Genomic DNA, 22,651 nt, shown 5'->3' on the forward strand with positions numbered 1-22,651 from the left:
ACATTTAAAATATTAAACGTAGTCTAATAATAAAACAAATTACAGATTCCGCCAGAAAGCTATGAGACAAATTTATTAAGTCTAATTAATGCGTCATTAGCAAATATTTACTATAGCACCACATTATCAAATCATGGCGTAATTAGGCTTAAAAGATTCGTCTCACAATTTTCTAACGAACTATATACTTATATTTTCTATATTTAATACTTAATGTGTCAAAAAATTCGATGTAACAATCTGTGAAAATTTTGTTTGGGAAAAGATCGGGGCCGCAAGTCGCCAAAGCAGCACCATCTCGTGTATTGCCCTCTCCACCGTTCTCGGACTGCCGCCGTAGCCCCCCACTCCTCCCCATTTCCCCAGGCCAAAATCCCCCTACGAAAAATAACTGAAAAACCCTAAAACACCGAAAAGAGCGGAAATTTTCCGCTAAGCCAAGAAAAACCCCAAGTGGGCACAAAGGCGAAGGGCAGAAACAACCCAACCCCCATCGCTTCCTCCTCCTCCTCGTGCTCGCGGGAGATGGAGCACGACGCCGACCCTGCGCCCGCGCCGGCGCCGGCGATCGCCTCCCTCCAACCCGCCGACGACGACTGGGCGGCCCGCGACGACCTCGAGGAGGCTCCAGCGAAGCCCCATCCGCATTCCGCGGCTCGCGATGACGACGACGCCCGAGAGGCGCCCCGAGCCCGTGCGGCCCAAGGTACCATGCCTCTCCGCCTCGATTCCTCTTCTGCTCCGTTTGCCCCCTCGCGTGCCTGCTGGATCCTTCCGTTCGATCGGAGCTCGCCTGGTGCGGATCGCATCTGTGTCTAATTATGCGGTAGCCTACTAGGCTGTGCCTAATTATGCTGTAATGTGTGGGTTCGGACTTCGGAGGGTGTTTCTTCCATTGTTTGGGCTGCTGCCGCTGCGGTTCGGGTGGGGAGGTGAAATGGTGTATTTCATGGGTTCTGATGATCTGGGTAGAGTTGGGTAGTTTTGTAATCGATGTCGTTTTATTTGTACTTCTATTATTTCATTAGTTAAGGTAAGAAATATGATCAGACTAGGTCTTAATGCGTCAAGCGTAGCCCTTCTGTTTCAGTAATATGTGGGTATGGACTTCCTACCGTCATTGTAATTTTGAACAGTTATGTTGCCAAACCCATGTTACTCCCAAAACTATGAATAAAGCACATTTGAAATTATTCTTCAACTAAAATTTGTAGCACAAGAGAATGTGAAAGTTATGTTATGCTTGATAGAAATTTCTATTTAGTCTTATGGGCCATCACGTGAATGCTGCTAATGATGTCAGATGCTGGTGGTAATGTAAACAAGTAATCAGATGGTGTGTGGTCCCTTTTTCTAATTTGGAGCCATTCTCATTTTGGTTGTTACGATCTTACATTGATTCCTCTGTTTATAGTTTATAATCAGGTAACCCATGTAGGCTTTGAATGCTCTTTTTAATCAATAATTTGTTTGCCCACCTTATGTAGTTGGCTTTGAATGCTCTTTTTAATCAATAATTTGTTTGTCCCATCTTATGTAGTTATGCAATCGCGAGTTACCTACCTATTACTTATTCATAGTCTTCTAATGTTAGCTTTTTTTAGACAATGAGTCTTCTAATGTTAGCTACATTATACTCCTTATTCATAGTCTTCTAATGTTAGCTTTTTTTTAGACAATGAGTCTTCTAATGTTAGCTACATTATACTCTCAGATGTCAATGGAATCAAGTCAAGTCTTCAGTCACTGGAATTGCAGTCAGTAGGTATGTGTGAACGGCGGAAATCTTTCTTTCTTTTGAACTATACATCGTGGTTATGATCATTCAGAAGAATCAGAATTGTTCGAGAATTTCATCCCTTCACTAATTTGCGCTCTTGAGAAAATCCGTAATTCATGTTCATGTGGTGTCTGAAGTTTCTCTATCAGATTGCTTTTTTTTTTGGAAACCCATTCAAAAATTTGTAAGTCATCTTTATGTGGTGTCTGAAGTTTCTCTATTAAATTGCTTTTATTTGGAACCCGTCCGGATGGTGTTCTTATTCCTTATGCTAATCTATGTTATGCAAGAACTTAAAATTGAAAAAGCAATGATATCTACATTTTGTTTTCGTGGAGCTTTCTGAAATCCTGTATAATTGCAATTTAATGACAATGTGTTGGATCTTAAGGCCCTTTCTCACCTTGTTTTAGATTTGCCACATGATGCAGTTCAAACAGAAGCAAAGGAGGAACAGAATAGAAAACGGCATTTGAATATTGTTTTTATTGGCCATGTTGGTGAGTGCTCCTGTAAATTTTTGCATCCTTTTGTCTAGTTTAATACATAGGTCCACTGTGACTTGAATGTCCATTGCAGAATGAAAAGTGTTCTGGAGTCTTCTTACAATTTACATCCTTGATTTGGTATTGTGGTAGAATGTTGGTCTTATCAATCTTACCAGCAATTATTTGCTTTTGTGACGTAATTTTGTAGGACAAAAGCCATAGAGCAAAAATGGTGTGCTTTGCCTTCTGATAGTAGTGTATTTTTGTAGTATTAGAAAATTGCATTTTTCAGTTCTTGCTTAACATAGATTAACATTAAGGACTGATTGAATGGGGCTAATTGGTGTGTTAGGGGAGTACTTGCCTAACTGTTTTGCAGTAATCTTTTTGGTACTAGACCAAGTTATCCTGAGTCCTTTTCTTTTTGAAGAAACAAACTATGCTGACCTGCTGAATAAACCCATTAGGCGCACTGTGCGCTTGTTGTAGAATATATTGGGCTTGTTCACTTTGATGCCAAAAAAACCTTACCAAATTTTGGCAATGTATAGTTGCCAAAATTTTGGCAGGATTTCTTATATAGTTACCAAAATTTGGCAGCAAACTAAATGTAGCCACTTTTTTGGTAATTTTACCAAAATTTGGTAAGGTTTTTTTTGGCATCAAAGTGAACAGGCCCATTGTACCATTGTGCCCTTGCTGTAGTATGATGCTGCCTATTTGCTCTGTTCCTAAGTAGCTACAGTTTTCGTACATTTGGTCAATTTTACATTGACCATTAATTATTAAATTCTCCATAGGCATGTTTTTTATTTTTATTTGTAATATAAGGGTCTAGACGGCGCTTACATATTCGTGCATGTTTGATCTGGTCTTCCTCATTTTCTGATCTTAATTTTCCTTTATAGACTTAGTTATACTGTTGCATCATTTATTCAATTGTTGATGGTCATTTTATTTAGTCAAATGTTACCACTAATCATTAACCCACGAATTTGCAGTGGTTACTTTACATAATGATATATGCACGTCTATCAAAATTATAATTTGTTAAATTAAAGATCTCTAGGGTTGATACATGCATAGGATATGACCATCATTAAGAGTACCTGGTTATATTTGAGGGTCATGTTCTTTTGTCATCTTACTGTCAAATCACAAAAATAAATACATCTTTCACTGAGGGTGCTTTTAGAAGTTAATTACTCATAGTTTAAATAACATAAAAACAAATAGCATCTATCCCTCAGATATATTGCATTGTCTCTACTGTTTGATTAATTTTTCTTTATCCTTTGCATACACCAGAGTAGCAGATTATTCAGAGAAAGAAACTGTGCTGAATGGTATAATGTTAAACTTTATTTAAAACATGATTTCATAAATAACTTTAAGAAACAGATAACTAATAATGGTCAATTTTATATTTGTGTTGGATGTAAAACTGGACTAGAAGGTCTATGTTATAGATAGCAAAACAACAACATAAAAACCAGTTTGCCACTAGATGGGCTAGTAATCAAGTGGTGAGAGCCAAGGAGATTACTTGCGCCCAACCTGGTCAATCCCAATTGTTAACACAACACACATTTATATTTGTGACGTGTATAGGTGCATGTGCAGAAGAATATATGTGTCTGAAACCTAGATGAATAAATGGAGAGAGGCCACTTGTAGAACTTGTCTAAATGTTGAGGTTTAAGATCTGGTGGCTGAACACCGTTATAACTGGTGCGAGATTGTCATCCATTGCTACCAGAATTTTTTATTAGCAGCTTGCTTCTGGATTTTCTTTCATCATTAGCCAATGAGACGCAATTACGGGTATGTTATTAAAGATAAAATTACATTACACAGTAGAAGAGTCCTTACTTTTTGTTTACTTCTCATGTTACAATACCTTTTTAGTGGAAATTACAATAGCTTATCCTTCACAATTAAACATATATGTCTAGACAAATGATCATAGCCATTAATTATAGCTTGGTATGACCAGATGGATGACCAGATTTATTTACTTCTTTACCAAAACACAGGAATTTCCAGGTAGTATGTAATTAGTATATTTAGATAGATTTGATGTACATATGCTACAAGCATATGCTTATGTCTTATTGTCGCATAAGATGTTATGGCAATCTGATATTTTGCTAAAAGCTTCTATGACCTCACCTATTTCTATTGGTTATTCATGGTTCCAGATGCTGGTAAGTCCACAGCTGGAGGCCAGATATTGTTCTTAAGTGGGCAAGTGGATGACAGGACAATCCAGAAGTATGAAAAAGAAGCAAAGGACAAAAGTCGAGAGAGCTGGTAATTAGTTCCCTCGTTTAATGCCTCATAGAATCTTGTTTTGTAAGTTAGATCCATATTTAAATCAAATAAAGAAGAAAATAGTTAACATATTTCTGTAGTAGAGACTATTTGTATGCCACTTGACCAAATATGTTCCTGCTGCTCAGAAACTTTAGTGAAACCAAAGTGAGTCCATTAAAAATAACCTTACTTTAGAGCAATCTCCCCAGCCGTGTACAGGAGGTCTTGGTGAATTTATCCCTTTCTATTTTCCATCCCTTCTTTCATCCACAAATTCTTTCTGTATAAGGTCCATATGCACATTGACTTTGCTCTAGATAAATGGGCAGGCTAAAGCTTTGTTGTAACTGACATGTTTAATTTGTTCTATGTTCTGCATAGATTTGAATTTGCAATTTCCTCTTTGGTTTGTATTTTGGTTGATGCTTTTCACTCTTAAAGGTTCTAAAATGTGGTAGTGTATGGGGTTTTCTGTGGTTAACCCATCTTTGTAGTGCTTATATGGCATAATTGGCAGCTTATGTGGTTAAAGAGTTACCCCCTCTGGTCACAAAAACTTCTTGTTTTAGGCATTGACATGGTCTTTGAAAGGAAACATTGACTACTTATCCCTCTGTCCCAAAATATAAACATTTCTTGTCCAGATCCATAGCCAGAAGTTTCTATATTTTGGGACGGAGGGAGTATATTACAATATTTATAAAAAACTCAACAATATTTTAACCTCATGAGAACATTTTCCATAACAAACTTACACATGACTTTATACAATTCACCGAAATATGTAAAAAGATATACATGTTTAAAGTTTGACTTTGGACATGTCCAAAATGACATGTTTATTATTGTTATTGTTATCACATGTTGATTACACCTTTTAGACCTTTCTAACGCTTATACGGCACAAATGATTTTGATTACATTTTTGGGCATGAAAGTGATACTTTTATCACATGTTGGTGAGATTCTCATTCATATACATGAATACCACAGGTACATGGCATACATTATGGATACAAATGAGGAAGAACGGGCAAAGGTATCATCCTTGGGAATATGCTCTAGCCATCCTTATGTTTTTCATTTATGGCAAAAATATGTTGCTTCCTACATTAGGCTTTGTACGCTTGGAACTCGGGTGAAAATTCTTAGTAAGGATTATTCTGCAAACCGTCTAATTAGTGGCAGGAATGGGATGGATATTGTATCCACTATCCAGACTAGAGATGTTCAACATATATGCTAATAAAATATTCAAGATGTCTAATCCAACTTTAGTGGTGGAATCCATGTCCATCCATATCCATGACATAAACAATCTACAGTCAATTGAATATCAATTTGTAGTTAATGACATAGAGCTTCTTGACTCGTTCCCAATAGAAAAGTGGAGCCTCAGTGCTGCATTACATACTTTGGAGCTGATGGGCAGCACAGGAGTTCATTGTTTTCATTGATAACTTCTGTCAACGATGTAACCATGCTGCTGGCATGAACCCTTTCTTTAACTGCTGTTGTAACAAGTCCACAGCAACAGGATGTACCTATAGGGAAATGTGTTAGAATTTCAATGGTTACTCTCATTGATAAGAGGATGGCACTCAAGATGGGGCAATTTTTTTAGTTTTCTTCCATTCACAAACTCAAAGCCATACCAACCCGAGGGAGGTTGGATACATATATATAGCCATAGCTGGCTGCAAGCCTATTGCTGCACCCTCCTAGTCTAAAATTCGAAATTTGAATGGGATGCTGTCCTAGAGAGCATCCAAACTGAATAAAACATAAAGGAGGCATAAAGGAGATGCTAACTGCTGCTGTCCTACTAACCGCAGCTGTCCTAGCAACTGAAAATATGCTAAAGGAGTAGATGCTGTCCTGAAAAAGGTGAAACTACCCAAAAGCAAAAAAAAGAACCACGACCAAGGACCACAAAGACTTATCCATCATTCTCCCCCTAAGTCTTGTGCGTCGTCTTGTGGGGAAGTTGGGCCATCCCGATCCTGGAGCAGAGCTCGAGGAACTTGATTCTCCCGAGAGGCTTGGTGAGCAAGTCCGCAAGCTGGTTCTTGGTGTTGGTGTAGCTCGCCTTGATGCTCCCTTCTTCCAAGTAGCTTCGGATGAAGTGGTACCTCACCCGGATGTGCTTGCTCTGTTCGTGGAAAACGGGGTTCTTTGCCAGGGCTAGGGCGGACTTGCTATCCACCCTGAGCTCCACCGCTCCAGTGTCTCTGCCGAGGAGATCACTAAGCAGTCGAGCAAGCCAGAGCGCCTGGGTCGAAGCGGCGGAGGCTGCCATGTACTCGGCCTCGCAGCTAGACAGGGCCACCACCTGCTGCTTGACCGACTGTCAGCTAACGAGGCACTCGCCGAGGAAGAAGAGAATCCCGCTCGTGCTCTTGCTGGCGTCGATGTCGCCGGCGTGGTCGTTGTCGCTGTACCCGACAAAGTGTGCCTTGTTAGGACACCTCGGGTAGTAGAGACCGTGGTCGAGAGTCCCCGCAACGTAGCGGATGATCCTCCTCACAGCCTGCTGGTGCTCCGTCGTCGGTCGCTGCATGAACCGACTGATGTAGCCAACGGAGAAGGCCAAGTCCGGCCGTGTGTGGGTGAGGTAGCGAAGGCTCCCCACAAGACGCCGGTACTGTGTGGCATCCACCTCCGTCGTGCTATCGCGGCTCAGCTCCAGTCTCTCCTCCATCGGAGTGAGAGCTGGATTGCAATCGGTGAGCCCAAACAGCTCAACGACGCGCTTGGCGTAGGCGGTCTGTCGAAGCGTGATCCCGGAGTCGTCCTGGTGCACCTCGATCCCCAGGTAGAAGGAGAGGGGCCCCAGATCACTCATCTGGAAGGTGGCCTTCATCTCCTCCTTGAACGCCGCCACCTCTGCATCCTTGGTGCCGGTGATCATCAAGTCGTCGACATAGACACCCACCAGCAAGGCATTTCTTCCATTGCCCCGCTGGTAGATGGCCGCCTCGTGCGGGCTTTGCTCAAAGCCCATCCCCTTGAGCGTGGAATCCAACTTGACAAGGGACCACCTATACATTTGTCGACAAATTTTCTCCTAAAAATTTGACAGATGTAATTACAGTACAATCGTAGTGTAATTACACTGTAACTTGTATGTAATTACACTGTAACTTGCATGTAACTACAGTGTAACTTGTATATAAGTTTCACGTAATTTTAAATCATTAGATCTATTATAAAGATTTGTTTTGGTGAGGAAGAAAAAAAATCACAGTACACACATATGTGAAAAAAAATTGTTCCCACAACCTTCATTTTACCAAAATAACATGTTATGGAGAGATTTTTGAAAGTTACATACAAGTTATATTATAGTTACAGTGTAATTACATGCAAGTTACAGTGTAATTACACTACGGTTGGGTTGTACTGTAATTACATCTGTCAAATTTGTGGGGGAAAATTTGTCGACAAATATATAGCAAAATTGCTTGACAATCCACGCTCTCGGTGCCTGCCGCAAGCCGTAGAGGGCCTTGTGCAGGCGTAGCACCTTGTCCTCCTTGCCGGGGATCGTAAAGCCCGACGGCTGGTGCACATAGACCTCTTTCAAGTCGCCGTTCAGAAGCGCCGACTTGACGTCCATGTGATGGACGCACTAGCCTTCCTGAGCAGCCAGCGCAAGGAGTTGCACGGACTCCATCCGTGCCACGGGAGCGAAGGCATCGTCGAAGTCGATCCCCTCCTGCTGCACAAAACCATGAGCCACCAAGCGAGCCTTGTGCTTGACGATGGCTCTGGCTTCATCCCTCTTCAGCTTGAACACCCACTTAAGGGTGATCGCGCGGTGACCACGAGGGATGTCAGCAAGCTCCCAGGTGCGGTTCTCCTCAACCGCGTCCATCTCCGACTGCATTGCGGCATGCCATGCCGCGTGTCCCTCGGCCTCTGCGAAAGACCGAGGCTCATCGTCGTCGCACGCAAGGTGCAACTGCGCCTCTAGGTCGCGAGGCACCAGTCCCGGCACTGGCTGGTCGCCGAGAAGGTCCTCCATCGTACGGTACCGTAGCAGCTCGCCGTCGTGGTACGCGTCGATGCGCTCTTCGTCGTGGGAGAGCGGAGTAGCGAACTCCACCGGGCTGTGCTCAACACGAGCTGGCGTCGGGGTGGACGTGCCCGGAGGAGTGGCTGTTGGTGCTGGAGTGCGTGGGGTCGCCGACTGTGGTGGTGTCGGCGAAGAGCTCGTCGTAGTTGAAGTCGTTGCTCGAGGGTGTGTCGCTGCCGGAGTCAGTGGAGGCTCGGGGGCTGGGGTAGACATGCTCGGTGAAGAAGAGCTGCCTACTCCCCCAGCTCCCTCGAAGTGGACATACTCGATAGTGAAGTCGTCGTACGTCGGAGTCGAAGCATCGTCCGCCTTGTCCCATGCCCACCCTCGCCCTTCGTCGAACACTAGTCGCGCGCCGTGCGCACACGCTTTCTCCGGGTCAAAAATGCGGTAGGTCTTCGAGCCCTCTGCGTAGCCGATGAACACCCCTGGGGTGCTCCTGTCGTTGAGCTTGCCGATGTGGCCAAGCTCCTTGGCGAACGCGAGGCAGCCGAAGACCCGCAGGTGGGAGACCGCCAACTTGCGCCCATGCCAAGCCTCGTACAGTGTCCTGCCGTCGAGTGCCTTGGTAGGCGAACGGTTGAGGATGTAGACGGCCGTCACCACCGCCTCTCCCCAGAAGATGGCCGGCATCCCCCTTTGCTTGAGGAGAGCCCGAGCCATCCCCACAACCGTCTGGTTGCGCCGCTCGATGACACCGTTCTGCTGCGGGCTGTACGGCGCGGTGTAGTGGCGCTGAATGCCCTCATCAGCACAGTACGACACGAATTTAGCCGCCGTGAATTCGCCGCCGTTGTCGGTGCGCAGCACGCGCAGCTTGCGGCCGTACTCCGCCTCCGCAGCAGCCTGCGCGCGCCTGATGGCGTCCGCAGCCTCTCCCTTGCTGCCGAGGACCATCACCCACATGTAGCGGGAGAGGTCGTCGACGAGCAGCAGGAAGTAACGTCTTCCTCCTGGTGTGGCCAGTGTCACTGGACCACACAAGTCCCCGTGCACGAGCTCGAGCCACTCCTTGGCTCGGAAGCTCGTCTGCTGGGGAAAGGGGAGCCGCCTCTGCTTCGTTACCACGCAGACATCGCAGAGCTGCTCCACGTGGTCAAGGCATGGCAGGCCTTGCACCATCTCCTTGGCATTGAGCCACTTCAGGGCCTCAAAGTGGAGGTGCCCGAAGCGCTCGTGCCACTGCCACGCCTCGTCGTCCCGATGAGCGGCGAGGCAAACTGGTTGTGTGACCTGCGCGCTGAGGATGTAGAGTCGATTAGTGCCTCTGTTTACCTTGGCAAGAAGGCGATGACGGCGATCCCAAATCCTCATGACTCCGTGCTCGACCAGCACGCGTGAGCCGTTCTCATCTAGCTGTCCCACGCTGATGATAGAGTTCCTCAACGCGGGGATGTAGTGAACTCCGGTGAGCAGCCTGTGCTCACCGGACTTGGCGGTGAAGGTGACGGAGCCACCGCCCTTGATCTCCACGCCGGAGGCGTCCCCAAACTTGACGGAGCCTCGGACGCTGGAGTCAAACTCGGTGAAGAACTCCCGTCGGCCGGTCATGTGATGGGTGGCGCCGGTGTCTGAGGTACCACCCATCAGCCTTGTCGTTGCTGGAGCCGTTGCAGAGGGAGACGAGTACCTTCAGCTCATCAAGGTGGAGGAAAGCCGTTGCGGCCGGTGCCGCCGGAGGTAGCTCGATGCTTGCGTGTGCCAGGAGCAGAGCCGGCTCTTCCTCCTCCACCTATGCGACGTGGGTCTGGCCGCGTCGTGGCTGTCGACAGTCTTTGGCCCAATGGCCAAGCTTGCCACAGTTGCGGCAGGCGTCGTCTCGTGCTGGCTTGTGGTTGCTGGCGGTGCCGCCCTGGGCGCCTCTGCGGGCGCCACCCTCGGCACGTCTTCGCGCCCACCGCAGCTGGACACCTCCGCGTGCCATGCGCTGCTTGCGACCGCCCGTCGGGGAGGACTCCCCCTTCCTCCCATCACCCTGGTTGGCCTCCCACTGCTCCCGAGTGAGATGGAGCTTCCCGCCAATGGTGATAGGCCCCGAGAGAGGCTGTGGCTCATCGCCGTCGATGACCTTGAGGCGACCTATCGCCTCCTCGATCGACATCGTGGAGAGATCCAGCAGAGACTCGATCGAGTGAGCGATCTGCCTGTACTTCTCTGGGACGCAGCGGAACAGCTTCTCGACGGCTCTCTCCTCGTCATAGGTTGTCGCCGTACTGCACCATCTTCTGCAAAAGAGTGTTGCGACGGAGGGCAAAGTCATCAACATCCTCACCTGGCTTGAAGGCCAGGTTCTCCCACTCCTTGCGGAGTGCCTGCAGTGTGGACTTGCGGGCGCGGTTGCTATCGATGCGTGCCGCAGCGATGGCGTCCCAGGCCTCCTTGGCAGTCCGCTTTTGGGAAAGCGAGAACTGCATCTCGGGCGGGACTGCAGCGATGAGGGCATCCAGCGCCCGTCGATTCTCGTCGTAGTCGACGTTGCCGTACCGGACTGCCTCCCACATGTGCCGCACCTGGAGCCTCACCCTCATCACCGCGGCCCACTCGATATAGTTGGTTTTGGTGAGGGTAGGCCACCCACCGCCGGGACCAAAGTCCCTGACCACTGTCTGGACGCCGTGGTGGCCATGGCGCCGGTCAGGGGAGGGAGAGCCGCGCTGCCTGCGAGGACCGCGCTCTCTGTCGAACCAGCCACCTCCACCCGGAGCGCCGCCGCCGCGCGCGCGCTCCGGGCTGCCGCCGGCACACCCGTGCCTGTCTGGGTTCCCATCGGCGGGCGCGCGGTCCCTTGGGCCGCCACCGCCGTGGGGGTGGGCAGCACTCTCTGCCCGCTCCCGCGCCCTCCCTCTTGCTAGCTCCTCAAGCTCCCTAGCGGCGGTGATGTCGCCAATGGAGCCGTTGATGTTGCTGCGCAAGGTCTCAACCTCTACCTCCGCCGCACGTGCCGCATCTTCTGCCGCCTCTGCTTCCGCCTCCGCCCTGGCTGCTGCCAACTCCACTGCCGCCAGTCTGGCCGCCCTCGCTGCTGCTGCAGCGGTCTGAGCCGTTGCTCGCCTGTGCTCTTCTGCTGCGGCGAGCTTGGCGTCCTGCTGACGCCGAGTGCTCGAGGCGACCGAACGCCGAGACCGAACATCGGACATGGCGCGCCTCCGGGGGGCTGCTGCGTGGAGAGGGGGAAGGGAAAGGGGATGGAAGAGCAGCCGGTACTGCTGCTGCTGCTGGCTGAGAGCTCAACCGAGCTTGGGAAGGGGTGCAACAGTAGATGTTTAGCCTACAGGAAAGTGTGGCTCTGATACCAGATGTTAGAATTTCAATGGTTACTCTCATTGATAAGAGGATGGCACTCAAGATGGGGCAATTTTTCTAGTTTTCTTCCATTCGCAAACTCAAAGCCATATCAACCCGAGGGAGGTTGGATACATATATATAGCCATAGCTGGCTGCAAGCCTATTGCTGCACCCTCCTAGTCTAAAATTCGAAATTTGAATGGGATGCTGTCCTAGAGGGCATCCAAACTTAATAAAGCATAAAGGAGATATAAAGGAGATGCTAACTGCTGCTGTCCTACTAACTGCAGCTGTCCTAGCAACTGAAAATATGCTTAAGGAGTAGATGCTGTCCTGAAAAAGGTGAAACTACCCAAAAGCAAAATAAAGAACCATGACCAAGGACCACAAAGACTTATCCATCAAAATGGAACCTAAGGTTTGTTCTAGTTCCAGTACTGATGATCCTTGATGGCCACTCCCACATCCTGTTTCGACAGTGATGAGCATGTGATATCTTGAGATTACTTGTGTGGTCATCTCTCTACTGCCTTCAAGAGTTTGCTGCCATCTGCTTGCTTATATTTTGATGGTTGGGTTTGGATTATTGGGTAACATCATTGCACCTGTTTTTCTTGGATCATTGGATAGACCAGTAATATGAACCATGCAAATCAATGGTCATGGCCTGCCTGTTACATAACTAAAATCCAAACATTTCCGAATCCAACAAAGTTTAAATGGTGTCTATGGATACTCCAGCTCCAATCCTGCTTCTAGGTCATCATACTTCTAATTCATGAAATTTGATTTTTGTCGTGGCTTGAATAATTCGGTCAAATATCACTTATTGTACTTACAATGTGTTATTTTGAATCTATTCAGGGGAAGACAGTTGAAGTTGGGAGAGCACACTTTGAGACAGAAACTACAAGATTTACCATTTTAGATGCACCGGTAAATTTTTTTTTTGCCTCATATACTGTACTTATTTACATATACCATAGTAATGCAAGGTCATAGTTTCATATTTCAATATTTTGAAACAGATTTTGTGTTACTTTATGGAGCAACTGTTGTGATTCTATCATATTTTAAGATAGTTTCATACATTTAAATAACTTGAACGTAAAACTTAGATAAGCAGAAGACTTAAACATAAAATGGTGATGTATTTCCTTTCCCCCTTTTGAAATAATTGGAATCGTTCATGTGGAAGCAACAACTGCCTTGGTACCTTACGTCCGTCTCAAACTGGTCTTAGGATTGATTTATAGGGATTGTATGTGTTTGTTGCTCTGTTTGTTTGACTGAAACTATGTCTTCATTCATGCTTGTACAGCTCATTTTTGAGTGTCACCTTTGTGTAGCAAAGTAGCAACAATTCAGGGTGTTTTTGCTAACCAAGTCATTACACCTTATTACAAGACATGCTACTTTCTGATGATTATTTGATCCATTTTATAATGGTTTCTGTGTTCTTTTATATAATGTTGTATTCAATATATTTCTGACATACAGGGCCACAAAAGTTATGTTCCAAACATGATAAGCGGTGCATCTCAAGCAGACATTGGTGTTCTTGTAAGCAGTGGCGCAATCTTTCGAAATCATATTTACCGTCTTTTCTGCTGGGATATAATATGAATGTATCATTGTTTCCCTCAGGTGATATCTGCTCGGAAAGGTGAATTTGAAACTGGGTATGAAAGAGGCGGGCAGACTCGCGAACATGTGCTTCTGGCAAAAACTTTGGGTGTTTCTAAGTTGGTTGTGGTTATAAATAAGATGGATGAATCTACTGTTGGCTGGTCGAAAGAACGGTATATACATTGATAACAAATCCACTGAGAAGAATTTGTTCCTCTTAAATAAGCATGTTGGGTAAAGAAAAATCATTATTTCACTTATGTGGTTTCAGATATGATGAAATAGAAGGAAAAATGGTTCCTTTTCTTAAATCATCAGGGTACAATGTTAAGAAAGGTATATAATTATGAATGGGATCATCTTTCACTCTTTTCTCTATGCGTTAATTTTAGGTTGGAGATATCTCTTCACAAAATCTGTTCATTTTTCTCAATTTAATTTGAAATTTCTATTCTATTATGAAAGAAGTTAGTGGTGGTCATGAGTCTACCATCCACGGTCCGTGCTGCACCTATGCTTTATTAATCCAAGAATCTTCTCTGAAAAGTTATGTCTTTGCGCATGTCATTTGTAATAGAATTATTTAGTGATTGATGTTCAAATGAAAAATATATACATTTTCCAAGTTTAGAATCTATGGAACACATTGTAGACATTGAAGCGCATGGGTATTTGGCTAGTTTTGTAGAAATCAAAAGATCAAATAGGATGGGGTATTAGACAGTTCTGTTGTGGTTTGCTTCATTGCTTGTTAAATCTTTGATGCCTTAGCTTATCACAAAGTTGAAGCTTCACATCTTCTTTTTCTAAGCATGGTAAGACATCTTTCATCTACATGGTTATTTCCTTCTAAGACAGGAATATTATTCTTTATTGTTGCCTATTATGCCATCTGCAAAAAGTTTAGTAAGTAACATTCCATAGTTTTCCTTCCCATTATTTGGTGACTTCCTGGTTTAGATTGTTTAGCTTTGTGATTGTTCCTAATTTAGCCCTAATTATACTAAAAATGCTGGGAGTTTATTCACGAAGCACTATTTTTGGATACATTTGGAGTATATGATATGCTTTTTATGATGTTTCCTGTGTCCTGCAAATGTTACATATAATAATCAAAAGAAACTCATATGTTTTCTTTGTCCAAACAAAATAAGCTTTTTGGTATTCGTGTGGTTACTAGTTAGAGATTGGCTTTTGGGTGTTGACATAGCGTCATATATTATATCCAGCACTTGTTGAATGGAGCCCTTGCTCAACTGAGTGTGGTAATAACAATGATGTGATGATCTGTGGTTATGATAATGATGGAATTATCCACAATACATTACTTTTACCTTGCTTTTTCTGGCATTCTTTTCAGATGTCCACTTCTTGCCAATCTCTGGTCTTTTGGGGACTAATATGAAGACAAGAATGGATAAAAGCAATTGTAGCTGGTGGAGTGGTCCATGTCTTTTCGAAGTTCTAGATTGCATTCAAGTCCCTTTACGAGATCCAAAAGGTCCAGTAAGGTTAGACGACCAGGTTTCTTAGCTTGTCAAGTACAATTTAAATGGACTAAGAAAACCCCTGTTCATGTCAGGTGGTACTTACCGAACCTTGGTTTCATAAGATGAAATGGCATTTCTTTAGGAGAAAAACTTTTATTTCCTTTCTGTTCAGATTGCATTTTCTTACTTGAATAATTATGATGGATAGTTTAACTAATAACAGTAAGGCACATATATATGCAGGATGCCAATCATTGATAAATACAAAGACATGGGCACAGTGGTCATGGGAAAAATTGAATCAGGAACTATCTCGGAGGGTGATAACATGTTGGTTATGCCAAACAAGGTAACATCTTTTATTGTTGATGTTTTCAAGTAGCAAGTGCATCAGCTTTTGCTGGAATTATAAATCTGATCTTGGTGCACATTCTATTTTGCTCACAGGCCAACGTGAAAGTCATTAGTGTACACTGTGATGAAGATAGAGTGAGAAGTGCTGCACCTGGTGAGAATGTCCGAGTCAAACTGTCAGGAATTGAAGAGGATGACATCACTGCTGGTTTTGTGCTATCAAGCATTAGTAAGTGTCTTTTCCAAGTAGTCGGGAGCAGCAAGATAATTACTTTGTTGGTGCTGCTTTCTTTAGTACTCTCCTTGATAAGTGGTACTGATTCTGGCTGAACTTTGTGCATTCTGAACACTTGATTATATATTGCTCTAGTTAAAAGTGATGCATTTAGGTTCTAGGATATATCACTATTTTTGCAAGTTGAAAGGGATCCTGTCTATCCGTGCTCCTTTTGTCTTTGAATTCTTTTGTTTGTTTGATACTTTGATGATGCCTTTTTGTTTGTTTCCTGAAGCAGAAAAGTAGAGGAAATTCTTCATTCATTTTACCATTTATTTTATTCTTACTAAGTTTTTACCATGGAAGATTACATTATTTATAAAAAGTTGCATTTTCTTACATGGTGATATAGCAGTTTTTATTCACCCAAATGTATGTAGAAGGGTTTAATTAACCAATGTGCAGACGAGATGTGCCTCTGGAGAATTTTAAACTTGTGTCTGGACCAGTTTTTTTTTTCTGGTTGGATCTGCTCAAACCTGGCTAAATTTAGTGGTTTACTATCCCACCGAAGTGCCTTTTTTGAGCCTAGCTCAGAAAAAAAAAAGAGCTGGTTTGCAAACAGTCCCTGGGTGGATTATTTTCTGCACATGTTTACTGTTGAGCTTTCTGAAATAATTAGCTATTCATGAACTGGTGACTATGGTCTAGGTGTTTGTTTACCTTGGACATTTTTCAAGCACTGGAAGTTGTTTTTCAGTATACTGATTCTTGGCAACGTTGTTCTTGCAGAAAATCCTGTTAGTGCTATATCTGAATTTCGTGCTCAACTACAGATATTGGAGTTGCTTGACAATGTAAGTAACACTTACAGACGATAGCATAGGATATTTCATGCTTGACTATTCTCACTTGACATTTGTTAGTTCTCTGTGTTCAATACCTTGGTTTGAATGCTGGTTCCTGCAAGGCCTACTATGATTTGTCAGGAGTGCCTTGCTTAGTTTGCAATCTTCTCTTAGATAGAATCACAGCTGATTTTCTTTGTCCTGCATAGTTTATTTACGAAAACATATGTTTGGAAAAGGAAAGTATAAAATACTAGAACTGGTGATCTGGTCTTTCGAGCATGAATTTGGGAATGTGTTGGACATGGATATACATATTTTTGTTTTGGATGTTGACAATTTGTAAAAAAAATAAAATAAAAACTGTACTTTTATGGAATGGCATTTTTTGGCTTATAGTTTTAAGTGAAAAATAAAACATGAGAATTTAAAATATTTCTTACTTCATAGCCCTGTTATAAGTTAAGACATCTTTTTAGACTGTTAGTTCATCCTATTTTATCAACTGATAGGGCTCAATATGATTATACATGATTTACTTTTTCCGAAACCAATAGTTTTACAAATTTTCCTGCATTATGTGTATGTTCTATACTGTATATTCCACAGTGGATTCAAGTTTACAAATTTTAGTATATTGATCAATATACATTGGAGTAAGCCGCAATTATTTGGTCAATGCATCAGGTTAACTGACTGATATTATTTGGTAAATAAACTCCAGTTTATGTCTCCTATTTGGTTAATTTTGTTTTGGGAGCTCAGAAACCAAAATTATTTAGATTGAAATTATTGTCACATGGATATTAGTAATTCAATAATCACTCCCGTTCGGGACGGTTTATACCAGATGAAGTTTCTTTGATATTTGAACATCTAGATAGCATTAATATAATTACTACAAAAAATATTGCAAGGGTCTTATGAGCCTTCTTGTTCTTTTTAAATTCCAAATCCAGGGTGTCTTAACTCTGGACTGACTTCTTGTGTATTCGAATTTCTTATGAATGTGATGTTTGATGTACTAGGCAATTTTTACTGCTGGTTACAAGGCAGTGCTGCATATCCACTCTGTAGTTGAGGAATGTGAGATTGTTGAACTCATAGAAGAAATTGATTTGAAGAGGAGGAAAGAAGGTGACATAAAAAAAAAGAAGTCAAAGAGGAAACCTCTTTTTGTGAAGAATGGAGCTGTCGTCGTTTGCCGTGTTCAGGTTATCCTTGAAACTTCCTCAGTGAACTGCTCAGATACCATATGGATTCATCGCTCTGGTATTAAAGTCTGAGGGCTACATTTTTCTAATCACCTCTGTTTTATATTAGGTCAATAATTTGATTTGTATCGAGAACTTCTCTGAGTTTCCTCAGCTTGGAAGATTTACGCTCCGGACTGAAGGCAAGGATATACATCCTTTTCTGAAATCAATGTTTGGCTCTGTTTAAATCATGCAACACTGATGTACCAAAGATGTTTTTATTTTTACCTGTAGCACCAAGTCTTCTTTTCTAAATGTGACATTAAAATTATATAACATAGGAATTACGTCTAATCGGACACAGATAAGTCATGATTTTGAGTGTGTTTGCCTATCTAAATTATTATAAGAAGGATTGTGATGATATACTCTTTCTGCTGTTATTATTTTTCCTAAGGTATCTAATGCTCATTTAAATGAACCTATTTAATATCATTCACTAATTCTATATAATCAGAATCTCTGTTAGTTTATTTCTCGCAAATTCAATAATATATTACTTTAAGGTAATGCAAGTGCAGTTGGCTGCAAAATTTAACCATAGCTAGTCAGGCAAAATGGGCAGGCACCAAGCAGTCATCAAATACTCTGTTTCCTTCTCTTTGGCTGCTTTTCACCCTATTGAAAGTTGTACTTAGGTTTTCTATGCATGTTTTTTCACCAAGTCCAAGTAATCCGACCATAAAGTATGTTGTTGTTTATCTCCGTCTTAGTAAGTTCAATATATTCCGACTCCATGAAGCACGTTTCATCTTAAATTGTTGCAGGTAAGACAGTTGCTGTAGGAAAAGTTGTTGCTGTTCCACCTGCTGGGAGCTCAACATTTAATGTTTAGACCTTCCAGAGCTTGAGGTGAGTAAATGAAAACATTTTGCTGAGTTCTGTTGTGGGTTGTAATTTGGAGTTCAATCATCATAAGAAGATTGCACCAGTGGTACCTGTACAACCCAATTCTAGATTGCAAATACACTTTTAGAGCTGTGCACTGAGTATAGCTTACAATGAAAATCACAAATTTGAACACAACAGATTCAAGGTTCTCTAGGTGGTCTAATTTTAACACAACAGATTCAAGGTGCTCTTGGTGGTCTGTAAGTACATATGGCTAAAATGTAGTGTCTGCCGTTTTTTCATTATCTTGTATTTACACTGCGACGTTTGTCTTTTCAGGACAAATAGAAGGTTCCTTGGTGAGCTTTCTTTCTGTGGGGTTAATGAGCTTTGTTATGGAGCCATGTTCTTGCAATCCCAGCTTTGAGAAGTGTTAACCATCCATTGGGCGTAGTGACCAAGCTGGATAACATATTTTTATAGCCGTGCTAAAATGTTTGTGGATGTCAAACTCCGTCGATCTGCCATTGCAACTGATGCTAACATAATATTTCAAGACTAATTCATTACTATTTTATACGAATTTTGGTTAGTTCTTTCTGAAGATGAGTGTATATAACCTGCTGGACTCACTTGTTTTGAACTCTGTTTAGTCCCTCACAGATAAGACTAAATATAAATTTTGGTGGTGCTAAGTGATTCTTTAAATGCATCTCTCGAGTAATGCAGTCAGCCTCTGTATAACATTTGAACGTTTATCTCCCTCAGCCTCAGGTAAAACTGTTGACTAGTCCGGATAAGTTGGAGCTTTTGCACAAAAGAGGGAATTGGAGCAAGAACTGAGTAGGAGCGTTGATTACTGATTTCGTGGCGTTCGTGGGGTTTCCTCAATTCAGCATCTGATCCCATTTCCATTTCTCTACTAACAAATTTCATAGTGGTGGTGGCGAGTCTACAAATTTCATAGTGGTGGTGGCGACTCCCGGATAATCTAAGGGTTAAGATTGCTAGTTGCTGTTGAGTTCTCAAGAGGTCCTAGATTAAAAACGCAATTACACTATAAAATTCTTTCCGATTCTTGGTTGATATTTTTTTATTGAAAAAGAGGTGTTGATCCCTCCTTTACTTTATTCAAATCACTAACATAGGATAGAATACACATTTGGTTAATTATTTGCTGTTCTGCCACTCAGCGTACAATTGTTGGTGAAGCCTTGGTGAAAAGACAGCCATCTCATCACCATGATTGAACTTCAAGCTCCTAGACTCCTCCCTTGAAAGTAGGTAGGCTTTAGCGACCACATCAACTGGCAAAGCACGAAGAATGGATCTCTTTCCAGCGATCTGACTGTCTGTGGCATTGTGGCTAGTCTTGAAGGACACCCAGGAAAATCCTTCCTGGCGTGCCTTCACTGCAACTGCAAAGTTCTGTGGGATTAGCAGGACACCCAGGAAAATCCTTCCTGGCGTGCCTTCACTGCAACTGCAAAGTTCTGTGGGATTAGCAGGATTTGTTGTTGGCGAAGCTCACCATCAAAGACAGTCCTACCACGGTGATCAACCACCTGGAACCACCTGGATGCGCCCTTGACCAGCAGTCACATACATCACTATATGCGCGTTCACTGTCCAATGTGGAGTGAGCAAAGCATTCTACAAAGAAGAGGAAAATAGATCAGTGCAATAAGTACCATGCCTACATTATTTTGTGCATAAAAATCTTATTAACTTGGTCATGGTTTATACTCATACTCTGGAGCACAGTTCTCGTGGCACTCATCTGGATGATGTTGAGAACTGGAAAATTCTAGCTATTGGCCCTTGTGATCCTTCCACCGCGGGGGTTGAAGATGTCGGTGGATTGTGCATTATTGATGTTCTTGCTCAGCTTAAAAGCACATATAATCTCGTCTAGACCATTGTTTTGCGCACAACCTCTGCCTGACCAGGTTGGTTGCTGTTGCTGTTCTTGGGACTGTTCCTCTTGGACCTGCTCAGTTTGGAAAGAAGGATGTAGTGCTTGGAGACCTTGCGCAACTCTGATAATCGCCCCTCTTTGGTCATTCAGTTCTTGGAGCCTCATGGCGGTTTGCCTACTCACGCCTAGGGCCTCACCAAGTAAATCTGGATTGAATCCAGCAAAGATGTTTTGATTGTCGCTTTGTTGTTCAGCCTGGTACGAATACTGCTCTTGCTGCCAGCTCGTAGGCTTTCCGGCCAAGAAAAATTCCTACTCAATATATTGAGTTGCATTATATAATATGTATTAGTGGTACCACTCATTAAACCAAAGTTAGAAATATGGAATAGTATTAATTATGCTTGTGAGATGTATATATGGGCATACCCTTGGTATTGGATCAAGCTGGTTAGCATTGTTTCCAAAGTCGATGACAGAAAAAGCAACCATAGGAGAATCACCGTTGTTGTACAACCAATGGGCCACTCCAGCTGGCACTGCAATGACATCCCCTTGGCGGAACTTGTGAAGCTGCTGGTGCTCATCGCTCAATTTTTGGGTGCTAGACTGCTCAAATGCAGACTGCACCGATTGAAATGTCTCCGGGCAGCCTGGTAGTGCCATCCCAAACACTCCATGACCTACAACATGTACTCACAATTAAAAAAACTCACATGTTGTGAACAATAATGTAGTTCGAAAACAACTAGTCGTGTGTACACACATAATATGTTGGACTATGGTATACAGACCTTGGATGATGTAGAGAAGCTTGTGAGCATTGGCATACACAGGCAGAGCCAAGCCCCTATTCTCAATGACCAAGCGCCTCACACTCACTCCAGCACAATGGAACTCGTTGCGTACCTCGGTGTTGTAGTACTCAATAAAGCCGGCTTCAGATCTGTCTCGGTGAGTCACCTCGAGAGCGGCGAGATGCTCAAAACGACATTGGTGTTGGCTCACTGAGTCACCCCTAAACCCATGTGAGCTATATAGTGGGCCTCCACCAAATGAAAATTGTGCGATCGATACTTGAAAGAAGAGGAGGAGGCTAAGACATAGTGGTACAATGGTAGACATGGATGCCATGGTAGTCACCTGCTAGCTTCTCAATACTGATGACTAGCTATGTAGGAGGAGGAGGATTTATATACCCAAAACAAAGGAGAATATATAAAAAAGGAAAATATTACCTTATCTATCTATGCAGAATGACGTGTTTAATTAGAGTCATGAGGTATATCTATTTCTTTTAGCAAGATGATGCAATAAAGTACATGTGGAGCATCTTTAATTCGGTTTTATGTGGTTGGTGGGTTGTCCAATACATAGATATCCCTTTTTAAACTTTGTAAAGTGCATTTTTTGTTAGCCTACAGTAAGAGTGATGGAAATATTGTTGTCATGTCAGATAAGTTCAAAAAATGATATCATGTTAGTGCGAAGCATGAAACTAAAGTTTTGGTAGGATAGGAGGGAGTTTAGAATTTGCTTTACGCGTATGTGGCTTGACTAGAAGACAGGAGTTTCTAAATTGAATTGCTGCAAAAAGAGGAAACAAACTCAACCAAACTAAGGGCTGCCACATGCAAGTAATAATATAAAATAATATATAGGGATGAAAATGGATTGAATACGATCAAAAACTAGCTTTACCATACTCGTTTTCATAATTTTTTTCGGAATCGAAAACCCGGATATGAAAACGAAATCGAATATTATCGAATAGAAATACGAAGCGAATAAGCGAAATGAATACGGTGATGAATATTAATCGGAATATAAAAACCCATCACTACTACACAAAAGATTTTTGTGTATGAGACCCTATGATTTTTGCAAACGGACCACAACTTGCCGCGTCGGTGTTTTCACATACGACTCCTTAAGACGCCAAAATAAGCTCATTTTTGCATGCGGACCACTTAAGAGCCCACATAGAAAAATCAATTTTTCCATACGGGTGTCTTAAGGAGCCGTATGCGAAAATAAAATTTTAAAATTTGAAACTAGTTTATCTCACTCATATGAACTCTAAATTGGATGATTCTTTTTCCTAAATGTTTCTAAAATCATGCTCTATCATTTTATTGTGTTTTTTATGCTATTATTTTGG

General features: G+C 42.9%; 2 protein-coding genes across 3 annotated transcripts; one reads left to right on the plus strand and one right to left on the minus strand.

Moving 5' to 3' along the window:
- The first annotated feature begins 421 nt into the window (after positions 1 to 421).
- LOC127763087 (uncharacterized) lies at positions 422 to 19,268 on the plus strand. 2 transcript variants are annotated; one of them, XM_052287677.1, is made up of 17 exons: positions 422 to 706; positions 1,715 to 1,765; positions 2,194 to 2,280; positions 4,470 to 4,581; positions 5,578 to 5,623; positions 12,812 to 12,883; positions 13,448 to 13,510; positions 13,595 to 13,749; positions 13,848 to 13,912; positions 14,937 to 15,087; positions 15,310 to 15,415; positions 15,514 to 15,649; positions 16,430 to 16,494; positions 17,514 to 17,699; positions 17,809 to 17,881; positions 18,509 to 18,593; positions 18,912 to 19,268. In XM_052287677.1, exons 1-16 carry the CDS (start codon positions 526 to 528, stop codon positions 18,574 to 18,576), a joined length of 1,617 nt encoding a protein of 538 aa, XP_052143637.1. In that variant the 5' UTR covers positions 422 to 525; the 3' UTR covers positions 18,577 to 18,593; positions 18,912 to 19,268. The 2 variants fall into 2 exon arrangements, with proteins under 2 accessions (XP_052143637.1, XP_052143638.1); XM_052287678.1 differs by having other exon boundaries at positions 2,212 to 2,280.
- Positions 19,269 to 19,623: 355 nt separating this feature from the next.
- Positions 19,624 to 21,650, minus strand: LOC127763088 (glutelin type-B 5-like). Its single transcript, XM_052287679.1, has 4 exons — positions 21,285 to 21,650; positions 20,920 to 21,173; positions 20,325 to 20,802; positions 19,624 to 20,225 (listed from the first exon to the last, which is right to left on the minus strand). The coding sequence occupies exons 1-3, from the start codon at positions 21,622 to 21,624 to the stop codon at positions 20,380 to 20,382; spliced, it is 1,017 nt and encodes a 338-aa protein (XP_052143639.1). The 5' UTR covers positions 21,625 to 21,650; the 3' UTR covers positions 19,624 to 20,225; positions 20,325 to 20,379.
- Between the last annotated feature and the right edge of the window lie 1,001 nt (positions 21,651 to 22,651).

This window comes from Oryza glaberrima, chromosome 2 (genome assembly GCF_000147395.1).
Source record: "Oryza glaberrima chromosome 2, OglaRS2, whole genome shotgun sequence".
Taxonomy (NCBI): Eukaryota; Viridiplantae; Streptophyta; class Magnoliopsida; order Poales; family Poaceae; genus Oryza; species Oryza glaberrima.

What these genes read in the sequence shown, in the direction of transcription:
- LOC127763088 (XM_052287679.1), bottom strand. Translation starts at nt 21,624, where the DNA reads ATGGCATCCATGTCTACCATTGTACCACTATGTCTTAGCCTCCTCCTC. An exon ending in GCTTCTCTACATCATCCAAG is followed by an intron (nt 21,174 to 21,284) that starts GTCTGTATACCA and finishes TACATGTTGTAG; the next exon opens with GTCATGGAGTGTTTGGGATG. An exon ending in AGCTTGATCCAATACCAAGG is followed by an intron (nt 20,803 to 20,919) that starts GTATGCCCATAT and finishes TATATTGAGTAG; the next exon opens with GAATTTTTCTTGGCCGGAAA.
- LOC127763087 (XM_052287677.1), top strand. Translation starts at nt 526, where the DNA reads ATGGAGCACGACGCCGACCCTGCGCCCGCGCCGGCGCCGGCGATCGCC. An exon ending in GACAAAAGTCGAGAGAGCTG is followed by an intron (nt 4,582 to 5,577) that starts GTAATTAGTTCC and finishes TGAATACCACAG; the next exon opens with GTACATGGCATACATTATGG. An exon ending in TATTGGAGTTGCTTGACAAT is followed by an intron (nt 16,495 to 17,513) that starts GTAAGTAACACT and finishes TTGATGTACTAG; the next exon opens with GCAATTTTTACTGCTGGTTA.